The 15245-nt window shown below is 46.0% G+C and overlaps 1 protein-coding gene across 2 annotated transcripts in view; it reads right to left on the bottom strand.

The window, feature by feature from the left end:
- Window positions 1–6623: 6623 nt before the first annotated feature.
- Window positions 6624–15245, bottom strand: part of GGTA1 (glycoprotein alpha-galactosyltransferase 1 (inactive)) — a 65684-nt gene continuing 57062 nt past the window's right edge. For both annotated transcript variants that reach the window (XM_082842106.1, XM_082842107.1), the window contains 2 exons: window positions 13459–13596; window positions 6624–9132 (listed from right to left, as the gene is read on the bottom strand). In XM_082842106.1, the coding sequence (XP_082698232.1) occupies window positions 8439–9132; window positions 13459–13596 (832 nt within the window). In that variant the 3' untranslated portion in view covers window positions 6624–8438. The remainder of the gene's footprint in view (window positions 9133–13458; window positions 13597–15245) is intronic.

Raw genomic sequence — 15245 nt, 5'->3', positions numbered from 1 at the left:
CCTTTTGTATGCATTCTACAGCTATTTTCTTTGTGGTTATCATGGGGATTGCATTGAACATTCTGAAGTTATAACACTCAAATTAGAAGTTATACCAGCTTAACTTCAATAACACACCAAAACTCTGTTCCTTTACAGCTCTGTCCCCATCCCTTGTGGTTGTTGATGTCATGAGATTTCATCTTTGTACATTGTGTGCCCCAAAACATAAACTAATAATTCTTTTGAATGTATTAGTCTCTTAAATTATGTAGAAAACAAAATTTGGAATTACAAACCAAAGTTATAATAATACTACCTTTTAGACCAGTAACTTAAAAAAATATGTATTTGTCTCTTTAATAATGTAGCAAAAAAAAGTGAAGTTACAAACAGTTGTTACAATACTAGCTTTTATGATTGCCCATATATTTACTTTCACTGAGATCTTTATTTCTCCATATGGATTTGTGTAACTGGCTAATGTCCTTTCATTTCACCCTGCAAGACTCCCTTCTGGCTTCCAAAGTTCCCAGTGAGAAATCTGCCAACCATCTTATTGAGGCTCTGTCATATGTGACAAGTCATTTCTCTCTTGCTTCTTTCAAGATTTTCCCTTTGTCCTTATCTTTGTCTTCCAAAAGTTTGATTATAATGTGTCTCAGTGTGGGTCTATTTGAGTTCCTCTTACTTGGAGTTTATTGAGCTTCTTGGATGTTTACTGCCATGGTTTTCATCAAACTTGGGAAGTTTTCAGGTGTTATTTCTTCAAATATTTTCTCTCTCCTCTCCTTCTGGGGCTCCTCCAAAGGAGGTCACTTACTAATTTTCCCATTATATGTGTTGTTTTTGAATGTCCTAGTCTTTAATATCTGGTCCCAAAGAGGGAAAAAGAAAAATGAAGGGAGAGGTAATGGGTGTTGACCCTTTAAATCCCCTGGAAGTTACTTCAGCCGGAGGGGGAGGGGCTTGCAACAATGGGGGGAGTTGCAACAACAATGAATGCCTATCTCTTTGTCTGCGCCTCTGTGATCAGAAGCATCAATCAGCAATCAGAGCACAGATACCCCATATTTGGAGGACAGGGTCTTTTTGCCCACCCTGGCTTCCACAAGCTGTGGGTAAGTCACTGCAGGAACACATGCACGGCTGTCTGCCAAATGGCTGGAAGATGGGGATGGGTGGCTGCTACTGTGCTAAGAGCTGAAATTGACTGCAATTAACCTTAATTTACCATTCAAGTCTTTCTCTGGAAGTTGCAAGCCTTCAATAGACTCCAGAGTTCCAAAATAGTTACATCAGACAATTCTGCCAGTCTAGGTGGAGAGACAGCTTCCTGGTGCTTCCTACTCCACCATATTACCAGAATCCTCTTCACCTGGGAAGCCCTTAAAAGTCCCAATGCCCACGCATACCAACTGAATCAGAATTTCTGGAGTTGGAACTAGGCATCAATATTAGCTCTCCAGGTAATTCCAGAATGCAGCCAAGTTTGAGAACCAGAATGCAGCTTTATGTCTCCTATTACTAAAGGGACACATAACTCTTATGTGATACTTTGGATTTTGGAGGCAGTGTCCCCACACATAAGGGTATCCAGCTACCTCCCACTTGTCTGATAAGTGTAAAAGCAGTGAGCTTCCAGTAGGACCTTGGACAAGAGAAAGCTCTCCAGCTGGTCCATGTTGCAGACAAGTTACCCTGCCACTGGACGCTTGTGACCAATCGTATCTTACATAGCTAAAAGGGTCTGAAGTAGACTGGGATGATGGATGAAGACTGTTGCTAGCCTTGATAGGAAACTTAACAGCAGAGGTCAACTGAATTCCAGAGTAGGGAAATGCCCCTTGAGCAGGTAACCATCATTCCCTCCTTTTATTTTTCATTTTTCCCCCTCCTTTTAAGTAGGAGTTACTGTAACTTTCTCCCCTCTTCCTTCCTTGTCTCTCACTATTGATTCTTGTGTGTTTGGGTGTGAGCTAAATTTACCATTTATTTCACAGATTGCAGAATAGTCAGATGGGCTTTCTAAGGAACCAAAGGATAAATAGTTATTACCTGGAGACAGTAGGCTCTGAGAAGCTTAGCCCTCTGACATTTGCTGTGGATCCTGTGGCCTGCTATTAGGAGAGGGGTCTGTGCTAGAGCTGTGCATAATATTTTTGAATCATGGTAGCAGGGAATATTTTAGATATGTGGAAAGAAGTGATTGACAGCCAGACAGCTATAAGTGAATGTGGTAGACACTTTTAGAGGCATCTACCGAGCTCACAACAGTATATCCTTCTCTGAGAACCTCCCCAGAGTGTAACCTACCCTCCAGTAAACCTACCCCATGGCGCAACTGCTGGGAGCATGAGTGGATGCTGTGCCATATGGGTTTTCTTTTCCAGGAATTTAGAGTTTTGAAGGAAGAAATCTTGAGTCTGGAGATAGTTGGAGCTTGGTCATATTTGAAGACCTTTAGGGGAAGTTTACAATTTTCAACTGTTGAAGCCCTTATACTTCCCTGGCTCTTGCTTATGGCCTGGTTGTAGTGATGTGCTAGTAAATTTTTACACAGTCGCCTCCTTAGAAAGATGCAAAGGGAAGGGAAGGGGATGGAACCCTGATTTCTAGTGTTTGCTGATTCCCATGGTGCAAACATTCCCACCATGGCCGACATCAAGCTACCACAGTGAAGTCACTGAACAGGGTTGGGAAGTGTTGCACACAACACGTTCTCACAAGCAGGTATGAACCAGCTTCAGTATACCACTGTCTGGTTGCCAACTCTCCCTTGTATTTAGTAGAACTCTCCAGTAGCCTCACACTAATCTCCCTTTTGGGTTTATACAGATCAAGGGGAATATCTGTTCTTTGCAACCAAAGTATCTTTAACTAAGACACCTAGCTAGCATAACCACCTTTTATTCTGAACACAGTCAACTTACTAAAAGTGTGTTCTAACTTTGGCTGATTTTTAAATATTTATAGCTATATTCATTTATATGCAAAACTCATATCTATTTCTACAAATGTGCAGTCCTCGCCAGGTCCGGAAAAGACTATTTTTAACCCTATTTGATGTTTTCATCCTAAGCGGTTGCTTAGGATAACAGTGTTGTCTTGGGAAATTCCTGCCCTCTGGTGTCCAGTATGGGGAACTACTTTTGTCTGAGCTGTGAAATGTTACAGGGGGACGAAGACTAGGTGAGTTCGAAGCTTTCGGCACCCATTAGGGACTATTCCCTGGGTATAGACAGGTGGGTATTATGCAGATTGGCTCCCCACGTTTCTTTCTTCATAAAGTTCAAGGGAACTTTACACCAGGTTTCTCAAGCTCATTACGATTGACTTTTTTTTTTTTTTTTTTTTTTTTGCGGTACGCGGGCCTCTCACTGTTGTGGCCTCTCCCGTTGCGGAGCACAGGCTCCGGACGCGCAGGCTCAGCGGCCATGGCTCACGGGCCCAGGCGCTCCGCGGCATGTGGGATCTTCCCGGACCGGGGCACGAACCCGCGTCCCCTGCATCGGCAGGCGGACTCTCAACCACTGCGCCACCAGGGAAGCCCACGATTGACATTTTGAGCCAGATGATTATTTGATGTGGGGCCTGCCCTGTGCATTGTAGGATGTTTAGCAGCAACCCCGGCCTCTGCCCACTAGATTTGCATAGCAACCGCCCCCCCCCCCCCCGCCAAGTTGTGACAACCAACAATATCTTGAGAGATTGCCAAGTGTCCCTGGGGTCGGTGCAGGGGTGGGGCGTGGGCGCGCAGCAGTGGCGGTGGTTGTACAAAATCATCCTGGTTGAGAACGACGGCTCTACTCTGATGGAGTAAGCTCGTCCCGTGCATCACGGACCTTAAGCAGCACTGAGCTCAGTAGGTTAGGGTACCCGGTTAGAGCCTGAAGCTCAGACCTCGACTCGAGTTCCCATAGTGATAGAAAAGCATCTGCTTTGTAGTAGGACACAGAGTCCACAGTCAAAAAAAAATTTTTTTTAATTAAAAAAAGCACTTCTTATGAGGCATGACGGGAGTGGATGTAACGATTCATTCGTTAAACAGCACCTCTGAGAGAGGTGATGTAATGGGTGCTGGAGCTGATGCAAAGGCAGACTATGGTCCTGCCTTCAAGGAACTCACAGTTCTAGAAGGGTTCAATGGGGATACTTGCAGTTGTAAGAGAAACCCCGATTCCAAGTGACTTAATAATGGGACCTCATTGGCTCACACATTCGAAAAGTCCACAGGCAATTCAGGCTTTAGGTAAGGCTGGAGCCCGTGGCTCAGGGCTGTCATCAAGGACTGTGGTTCCTTCGGTGTCCCTGCTCCTCCTGTCCTATTGTCAGTTTCATCCTAAGGCTGACCTCCCTTGTGATCCCCAGAAGTGTTAGTGGCTTCTAATGTTACATGTGTCTGTATTTCCAGTTAAAGACCTGAGATTCAATTTGATTGCATTAGTTTAGATCACCTGCCCACCCCCGAATCAGTCATTGCCACCAGGGGGAGGGAAAGTGCTGATTGGCTTAGTCTGGATCACTTGGTCCAACTATGGCACTAGTTTCCATAGAAATCACATAGACTCCATAGAGGAGACCAGGCTTTGCTGGAGAGGGAGAAAGAGAGCCACGGATGCTGGGTGAATGTGCAGCCCTCAACCAGCCAAAGCCCTCTCAAGCTCTTTGCTGCCTTTCACACAGGCTTTGCTGCCTTTCACACAGGCTCTGAGATTTCACCCAGTCCCAAGGCCTTGGCACCATTTGGGTGGGTCTCCGTGAAAGTCTCATCACAGTCCTCTGTGCTGTGTGTCTGCTGCACCTCCCTCCGAAGCCTCACTCCATCTCCACTCTTCACAGTGATCCCCTTCTCTTCTCGCAAAGCTCAATTCAGAGGCAGCCCCTCTGAGGCTATTTCCACCTCCCAGACATCCTTTCCTCCTCTGTACCCCCTTGGCCCTTGAACTTTCCTGGGCCTCGTATTGCTCAGGTTCCATTTGACTTTCTCCAGCGTGGCTCCAGCATGAGTTTAGACCTACCTTCTGCCTCTGAAGAGTCTGGGTCTACTAAGTTCTCTCTCTTTAATTCCTAAGACAAGGATTGAGAGCTTTTGGTGGTGATTCCCTGCTGTCCACAGATTTCAAAAACAGGATGGTTAAAGTGTGTGTGTCTGTGCGTCTGTGTGTGTGTGTGTGTGTGTATGCACATATGTGAGAGACAGTAAGGGAAGCAGACTGGAGCTGTGGGAAGAGCAAAGGATTTGGAGTCGGACAGTCCTGGGTCTGAATCCTAGCTCTGCGCCCTTATAGACCTGAGGCTTTGACCAATGGATCCCCACTTAACCCAGCTTTCTCACCTTAAAAGAAGTATGCACTGTGTTGTACATTCATGCTTTCTGTGTCTCACACTTGTGAGTACGCTACCATGCCTGTGTTATTCATTTACATAAGGTACATTTAATAAACAGTGATTTAATAAATTCTTATAACTGTAAGTAGTGCCATAGCTATCAGGAAATCACATAGTGACTTTGGCTGAGAGAGAGAAAATGAGTCATTACAAGAAGGACAAGAGAAGTCAGGCCCTTCTAGCCTTACAGAAACTTCTCCCCTCCAGCTGCATGGAACCCCCAGAGTGGAAGGAGGAGGCATGGCTGTCCCTTCCACCCACCCCCTCACCCAGCTTTGCCCTCTGAGGCACTTCCTTGGTATAACAGCTTATGAGTGCCCACTGGGCTTATAGCAGCCCTGCAGGCACAACGTAAAGTTGAGAATGACCGCGGAGTCTTTTATTTATTTTTACATGATCCATTTTAACTAATTTAATGCACTTGGGGCAGGTTTTGTGCAGAAAAAGTGGGACGTGGTACGGGCCTAGGAGCATACCTAGCTTTTAAAATATTACTTCTTATGGCAAAAATTCCCCTTTATCAGATTCTTCTATAAAGCAGCATTTTCCTTGACAGGAAACATGGCCCTCCATATGCATGGTGTCAACACATTTATCCTCATCAGCTTCTCTGGTGTGAGCTTCAGCTCAGTTGCTTCCCAGCTGGGTGGCTTAACCTTTCTGAACCTCACTTTGCTCATCTACAAAATGGGAATAATTCTCTACTATGAGGGAATCATGCCCTGTTGCATATCCCATGCACCACACTACATCAGGCTGCTCCACTTCAATTTTTGTATTTATTATAAATACACCCACCCAGTCTTGCTGGAAATTCAGCAAGTCTCTCCCAGGGCTCCCTTGGCCAGATACATTCCCCAGAGGTCAGGACTAGTAACCACCAGATATGGTTATGGCATTGTTTTCTCCTTCTGCCCTTGTGCCCCACCCAGACCTTCAGGGGCAAGCCTAATTCTACTGGCACTTAATTACTTCAGCGTATCACTTTGGGAAGCTCTTTATAAGCACTCATTGTTACAAAAGTGAGGGAATCTCAACCATGTTCTTTCTATCTTTGTAACAGTGGACAAATTCTTAGAAGAACACAAGGACTATTTGGAATCTAAGTATTCAAAATTCTGCAATTGACAATTCTGAACATCTTTGGGAGAAAATGCACACTCCATGACTGGACCAGAATATACTGAGAAAATAATTTATTCAATTGTAAATCAGGAATTTTATTTATTTTTTTAATATTGAACTATCAATAACATCTTGAGTTTGTCCATTTGGAATTTAAGTGAATTATAAAAAATCAAGATTCCTTCAAAAGGAGACATCAGTCCTTTAATCTGAGGATAGGTCATTTCTTTGCTTTGGGACTTAAACCATGAACTCTCCCTACTCCAGAATGAACCCCAGAAAACTTGAGTTATAGAGAAGCAAGAGTCCTAACTGACCTGCAATCTCCTTTGTCTTTTACAAGGGCACTTCTTCAGGATTTTTGTTGGTCTTGTTTTGTTCTGCTGGGTTGTGAAAATTCTTGGCAAGAATTGAAGACTAGGAGGCACAGTGAAACAGTAGCAAAAATGGAGGTTTGATTTTATCAAAGAAGCCCATGGTGCTGAACATCAGGCCAGTGCAATGGCTCTTCAAGTAAATTGCTTGAAAATGGAAACCAGTGATCTAAACTGGAACACAAGCAAATATAAACGTGCCTGCATATGTAAATGTTGCCTCCTAACTCCCTTTACGTTGAATTGCTTAACTTTAAATAATATGTAAGATTTCATAGCTTCTCTTAGAGAAAGGAATTGAAGGTTAAGCTGTTCAGTCACGAAGACTGGGTCTCCCATTGCCATTCCCTCTACTTTTGATTTAAAATCAATGAACTGTTTTATTATACACATCTGGTTGTTACACTTCAGTAGTGCAGATGGGGCAGGGGAAAACAAGAGGTTCCTTGATGTCAGCCCTCCAAGTTGGGGCATGATGGGCTGAGGGTTAGAACAGGTGGTGGCAGGATTTGCTGATGACTGACTGTCCTGAAATGAAGCCCAGGTCTGGGAAACGTAACCCCTTGCAAGCCTCTTCAATCCCCTGCAGGTCTTTGTCTACTCTGACACCACCCGCTTCCTCTGGCCAAGGATTTGAAGACTCAAGGTCCAGAGCACGGTGGACCGAACATGACTTGGCCAAAACAAGAAGCATCTTCTAAGACAACACTTCTCTTGGTGTCATAACGGTTGAGGAGACTGGAGACCACCCACACTGCCTCCCATTCAGTGCCTGGATCCATGCTGCTGTATTTATGTGCCAACCCCATGCCCTGTTCCCCTCAGAGGTGGCACTGCCCCCACAGTGATCAGCCCCGTCTCTCTACTCTCTCTTTGCTATTTCATGGCAAACTTACTTTGAGGCTTGTTTTCATTTCATGCTGAGCACCCACTGGCTCATCAGATTCCCTGTGACTCCCAACATTCGTCACTGATATCCACTGGGAGTCTTGACCAGTCTTTGCATGGAAGCCAAACAACGTCCTGATAAGAAAAGGACGTGGACTACAAATGGCCTGAAGTACTCTGCTGTTGAAACCACTTGAGGGTTGCTGAGGTTAACTGTGTCCAACTAAGAGTTCTCCTGTTTGCAAAGCAACTCTGTTGCTTTAGACTCAGCAGAGACAGGAAGACACTGAAATCAAGAGGACAACGGCTCACAGTTGTATCTTGTTGCCAAACATTTCCCTATGCATACTTTTCTCTGGTAGGTCAACTGACGCATGTAGAGTGTTTCTGGCTTTTTCTTTGCCCATGACAATTTTTTTTTTTTTTTTTTTTTGTTTAGCTGATAGTGTATCCCCCCAACCCAGAAAAGATAAGAAATCACTAGGAATTTACATCTGATTACCATAGGTTCATTCTCCCATATTACAAGGCTTGAAGTTGCAAGGAGGAATAATACGTACTTGCTGTGTTGGTGTTTTGTTAGTATTTTTTTTTTTAAGTTAAAATTAAGTGTTACTTTTCCGAAGAAGTAGCCAGAATAATACTCTCTCAAATTCAGAAACCTACCGGCACAATTTAAAGTCAGACGTTATTTCTAACCAAATTATATTCTTTTGTCTGCCAAGATATCTTGACAAGCTTAATATCTGAAGGCAGGCCTATATGATAATCCCAGCAGTATTCTGGGGATAAGATCTTAGTGGGTTTGTTGAGAAGGAAATACTTGTTTAGATGGCTTTCATCATGCCACTCGGCTTCTATGTCATTTTTCTTGTCCTGGAGGATTCCCCTGAAGCACTCCTGGGTGATGTTTAGGACCTGAGTGGGTGTTCCCCCAAAAATGGCCGCATGGTAATAAAAATCCCCCTGGCCAAACGGAATGTATGCTGCGGACTCTTTCCGCCTCTCGTAGGTGAACTCGTCAGGATCTGCCTTGTACCACCAGGCCTGCAGCTGAGCCACCGACTGGCCCAGGGTCTCCAGCCCAAAGGTGTCTTGGAAGACCTGGTCCACGTCCATGCAGAAGAGGAAGTCGACCTCATGCTGGATGTGGGCCACAATGTGCTCCCCGATGGTCTTCATGCGCATCATGCTGACGTCCTGCCACCTCTTCTCAGGCCTGATCTCAAACACTTTGAAGGAACGCAGAGGACCCAGCTCTATCAAAGGCATCCTGGAGACATCATCCACCATGATGTAAAATATGACTCTGTGGCCAACCATGAAGAACTTATTAGCAGATGTTAAGAACTCCTCCAAGTAATGCTCAATGTATCTGAAACAAAGAAGAATGGGATAAATGTAACCTCTAGGATTTCTGCAGGAGGCGACATGCTATTCTCATCATCTTGTCTGTATTTTGCAGTTTAGGAAAGGAATTATTTTTCCCCCCATCCGAGACAAGTGCTTTCACACAGAGGGACGTTCCTGGCCACTCTCCACCATTCAGTCACTCAACTTTGGGGAGGTGGAGTGACTTACTTGACTGATGATTCTAGAAGGGTGACTGGGCATGCCCAGCCCCGCCCCCTCCTCTCTCACTCTTGGAAGCCGGCCAGGTGGAAAGAACATGTGTTCTCAACTGCTCTGGGCCTTGTACTGGTAGCTTAGTGGTACAGGCCCTGCTCCCACAACCAGAGGCTTGCAGTTTCTTGTGCTGTAGGTGCCTGGATGCCCAAGTCTTTCTAATTCTGTGGTTCAACATTAGGAGGCCCAGGGCCTTCAGATACAAGCCACATTCTCCAGTATCGGCTTTAACTGTAATGAAGGTGATATTCACTACCACCTGCCTTACTTAGCCCCTTGTCTTATTTATCAGTTGATTCAGACTTTGGCCAGGCAGAGGGGGTACTAGTTCTTTTTTGTTCCTGCTTTACTGAGATATAATTGACATATATCATTGTGTAAGTTTAACGTGTGCCAAGTGCTGATTTGGTGCACACATATTACAGAATGATTACCACTGTAGCATCACTTAACACCTTCAGCACATCACAGAATTATCATTTCTTTTTTGTGGCAAGAAAATTTGAGATTTATTCTCTGAACAGTTTTCAAGTCTATAATACAACATTATTAACGATAATCACCATGCTGTATGTTAGATCCCCAGAACTTATTCATCTGATAACTGCAGGTATGTACCCTTCAATCAACATCAGGGGGCACTAGTTCTCAGGCCTCCCTTGAAAACCCCAACCTATACTCCAATGTTGCTATTGCCCTACCAGATGCAAGAGTGACGTGACCCTTGGGTCATTTGGGGATGCATTAAGAGAGAGTAGACTCTCTTATCCTTCTCTGGGACCCAGAGAATGGGTTATGGGACATGGATATCCTTCCATATTACACATTCGCCCTGTGAATTTCCCTCGCCCTGTGAATTGGCCACCCCAAACACCAATCCATTAACCAGATACTGCCATTATAAGACCCATCCCAATACCAGAGCAAACAAGCTCTGATTTAACCTTATTTTAACTATCTCATTTCCTTTTTTAAAAATAGATTTTATTTTTTAGAGCATGTTTAGGCTCACAGCAAAATTGAGCTGAAATTGCAGAGAGTTCCCATATGCCCCCCCCGCTCCCCTGTCCCTCCCACAGCTTCCCCAATATCAACGTCCAGCACCAGGGTGGCACATGCATTGCAGTCGATGAACCCACATTGACACATCGTTATCAGGCTAAGTCCACAGTTTACATTCTATGGGTTTGGACAAATATATAACGACAGGTATCTTTCATTATGTATGGTATTATACAGAGTATTTTCACTGCCCTAAAAATTCTGTGTTATGCCTATTCATCCATTTCCCTACTCCAACCCCTGGTAACTACTGATCTTTTTACTTTCTCCGTAGTTTTGCCTTTTCCAGAATGGCATATAGTTGAAATCGTACAGTATGTAGTCTTTTCAGATTGGTTTCTTTTACTTAGTAATGTGCATTTACGGTTCCTCCATGTCTTCTCAAGCCTTGATAGTTTTTTTTTTTTTTTGCACTGATAATATTCCACCATCTGGATGTGCCACAGTGTATTGATCCATTCACCTACTAAAGGACATCTTAGTTACTTCCAAGTTTTGGCAATTATGAATAAAGCTGCTATAAACATCTGTATGCAAGTTTCTGTGTGGACATAAAGTTTCAACTTTTTTGGGTAAACGCCAAGAAGTGCAGTTGCCGGACCGTATGATAAAAGCATGTTTAGTTTTGTAAGAATCTGCCAGACCGTCTTCCAAAGTGGCTGCACCATTTTGCATCCCACCAGCAGTGTGAGTACCTCTTGCTCCACATTTTCGCCAGCAGTTGGTGTTGTCAGTGGTTTGGATTTGGGTCATTCTAATAGATGTGCAGTGGTATTTTAGCTATTTACTTATTCATTCAAAAAACATCATGTTTGGGACTTCCCTGGTGGTGCAGTGGTTGAGAATCCACCTGCCAATGCAGGAGACACCGGTTTGATCCCTGGTCTGGGAAGATCCCACATGCCGTGGGGCAACTAAGCCTGTGCGCCACAACTACTGAGCCTGCGCGCCACAACTACTGAAGCCCGTGCCCCTAGAGCCCGTGCTCCGCACGAGAAGCCACCGCAATGAGAAGCCTGCGCACAACAAAGAGTAGCCCCCGCTCGCCACAACTAGAGGAAGGCCTCACACAGCACCGAAGACCCAGCGCAGCCAAAAATAAAATTAAATAAATAAATTAAAACAAAACAAAACAGAACATCATGTTCGTGTCTTCTGTAAGCCAAGCTACACGCTATCTTGTGAAGCCATGGGGATGATAGAGAAGGGGAAGAAGGAGTGGTTGGTTGGCTTAACACAACTCATGCCACCCCCAGACTCATGCTCAGTGAAGGTGGAATAAGTGTAATTTGCTGATCACACTAACGGCCAATTATGGTGTTTTGTGAGTAATAATAAGCGGCACCTCTTTTTGCTTTTTGGTTGCTGCTTGGATTCCCTTTTGTTACTACAAAAATAAACTGTGCTTTTAATATTGGTCTCTGGAAACCCCAGCGTTGACACTATTGATTCTTTAAATGGAGAGAATATATCGGAGCAATATTAAGAGGGACTTCAACATGGCTCTGGGGCTGGTGGCCAGGAAATTCTTCCATACTCTGGAACTTTAAGAACAATCTATTGCACCCTGAAGCCTGGGAGACAATCCCAGGGGAAGGGAGGGGGCCTTTGTGAGGTTTAACATTGTTTAGAGATTAAAGCACTGCGGTTGGCTCTGTGCATTGTTATTTGAAAACAAACCAAACATCATACCTCCTAAAAGTCCAAATCCACTCTTGGGAGGATTTATTGCTGCTGAGTACAAACAGTCCTCTCATGCCCCCGAGCGGAGAGCACATGGATTTCACCAGGATATGTGATTTACAGTTTAGTTCTGAGAAGCTGCAAGGAGATGGCAGAAACCATCGTGGAGCCGCCGGCAACGTTCTGTTCTTTTTGGAAACATCAGGATTAAATCAGTCAGCAGTGTGGCTGGCTTGTCCCCTCTCGTACCAAAGGATAAGGTGAGCTGAGCATCTGCTCCCGACTCATAACAGTACAGATTCTTCTAGTAAAAATGTCAAAACTCCAGTCACCCTTCTCAATTAGAGATGCCGCCTAGGCCCCTGGGATCAGCACATTTAGTGACATTAGGACTTGATCAGTACGGTGACGGCAATGGCTTCTGGGCTCTGGGTCGGAGGTCTCGGGAGAACCCTCAGATCTTCACTCAGATCATCCTGGGCCTTCACCCCTCTTTGTACAGGCAAGAGGTCAACTTTCCATGTGGCTTTTGGAAAAGGTACAGTTGGGAAGGCCCATGACGGGGCGGGGGGTGCGGAGGGAGGGAGGAGGCTAATAGGAAAAGTGAACTTTTAATTTTGTTTTGGAAAAAAAAAAAAATTCAATATAACCCAAAAGAACAAAATGGGTTATATTGTATTTTAAGCTAAGATTACAGCTACTACTTTTAAGTAGGAATGATTGCAGTTTGGGGAGCAATGTTCTAAACAAGGAAATGGAAGCTGAAACAGGAACCTATCCAACCTCTGGAAGAGGAAGTTCTGACCAGCCAAATCTCCTGGGGTCAAAGCCTCCAGGATGAATGGGGCAGGAAGCAGCCCAGGAACCCATGGAGGAGTGGTCAGCCATGCTGATGTGGGAAACCACCGCACTTGGGTCACTTCTCTCCCTGGTCCTTGGTCCGGGGTCTTGAGAGCGTAGGAGAAACAATGACGCCCATTCGGGCTGTCTAACAGCTGGCATTTTTGGAATTTCCAGAGAGCTGTGGAGGTCAGGGCAGAGGCGGCTGTGGGCGTGCTGTAGACTCCGGGCTCAGTGGGTGCAGCAGACATTCTTACCTGCAACCGAGGCCCTCAATGAGGTGGGAAGTTGTCGACTCCCCGATCACTGTCTTGTTCTCAGCCTTTTGGGGCCTCAGCAGAAATGAGCCTGAAACGGTCCTATTACTCCATTCTCCTGTCTAACAATTCATACACGTCACGGACAGCCTCCGTACGCCCAGGGGACCCCTCGCCAACCTTCTGACAGTGGAACAAAAAAAAGTAAAGTCAGTTTTATTGGCAACACCTACCTTCCGACAGCAAAAACCGTCAAGCCCACGGTAATTTTCTGTTTGGCATAATAATTTTCTAGGATAGCTCTGCTGTAGGTGCCTTCCCACACCACCGGCGCCTTCCATCCGGTCATGGTCACAACCTCTGGGCGTTTACTGGTGACAAAACAGAGTCCATGAATCAGGATGGCTTTTATGGCAGAGACGGTCTGAGGGGAAACGGGTCAGCCACGGCTTATGGTGACTGTCCTTGAATCCCGACTATAGTTTAACCTCAAACAGTCGGCTGGTGGTATGACATTTGCATCATCTTCTGGGTGAGGGACAGGAGACCCTGGCCCCGGTGTCTCTGAGGGCTGCGTTGGGGGAGCCTGTGGGGATCTTACCTGTACAACTCAAACCCTCTGTCCCCCCGCCTTCCTGCTTTCCTTGTCCTCGTCTTCCTTCTAAATCTCTCCTGCGGTCTCCCCAGCCCCTTCCTAAGCTTCCAGTGGCATCTCTGGGTGTTCTTCATCCCTGTGGGTGCCCTCTGACCCTGAGAAAGCCCTAGTGCTTGATGCAGGGGGACCAGAGAGTGCCACGAGAGCTGAAAGAGGAAGAAGCCGCTGTTTCAGCTTGCGTTTTGCTAGAAGGGGATCCCTGGGTTGGAACCTGGTTATAGGGCAAAAAGGGCCCCAGACTGAGGGGGTTCTGGTGTTTATTGTTCATTTGACAAACAAGGAGACAGTCACCCAGGAAAGAAGGGACCCTGCAGGCTGGGGTTCTTGCGCCGACCTCTCTCAGACCACGTGGCCTCTTTACTAAAGGCACAAAGCTGGGGGAGGTGGGAGGGGAGGATGTTCTCTGCACTCAGAACACTTGAAAGGGACTTGGCAAAGCCAACACAAACACAGGAAACAACGTAAGAGCAACGACAAAACACCAAACTGTGAAGAGTAAATGCAGAAAGGCTGAGTAGCAGCTGGGGCCCAGCCCGAGGCGGGGTGGGGGATGGGAGTGGGATGGCGGAGACTCAGCTCTGACCCCCATTTGCTCTGGAAGTGACTGTGCTTGCCTGTTGGGAAGTAGAAACTAAAACACAGTCATTTAGACTCAACCCCCATGGACGAAGCTGAGTTTTTCCAGTGAGGCTGGGCAAGGCTGGGTCACGCCCTGCTAACCCCAACTCCCAGTAGCGTCTCACTCATGCCTCCTGTCCCTCTGTCCCCAAGCTCTGCACTCCTGTTCTGGAGCTGACTCAGCCCTCCCACCCCTGCCCTGTGCCCTGCTTCAGGGCTGCTTCCTTCTTCCCCACACAGTGAATCTCCTCCAGAGACGGGGAGGGACACTGCCAGGCTGCTCTCGCGGCCCTCCCCGTCTTGCCTGGGGTCCCAAACCCCACCCCAGCTCTGCCCTCCCACCCCGGGTAAGACAGCTGCATGGCTGCATGGCTGCACAGGGAGAGCTGCTCTTGGTTTCCTTCCACCAAGAAGCTATTTTGGACTCTGCACCAACCTGTGAGATACTTTCACATACACTTTCTCATGTAGTCCCTGCAAAAGCCCTGCCATGTATTATGTTCCTTGTACAGACAAGAAAACCAAGGCTCAGAAAGGCTTGTTAACATGTCCAAGGCCAAACAGCTAATGATGTAACTAACACACACTGGACACTTCCTATGGAACCAGGCACAGCACCAAGGGCTTCACCCTTCAGAGGTAGGTGCTATGTTGAGTCCCATTTTATCAATGAGGAAACTGCAGCACGGAGCAGTTAAATAACTTGTCTGAGGTCACACAGCTAGTAAGAAGCCAAGCTGGGATTTG

The sequence above is a fragment of the Leucopleurus acutus genome (assembly GCF_964270905.1).
Source record: "Leucopleurus acutus genome assembly, chromosome: 7".
Taxonomy (NCBI): Eukaryota; Metazoa; Chordata; class Mammalia; order Artiodactyla; family Delphinidae; genus Leucopleurus; species Leucopleurus acutus.
Note: the sequence above shows the minus strand (reverse complement) of the source record. Positions and strands in the feature narration are given on the sequence as shown.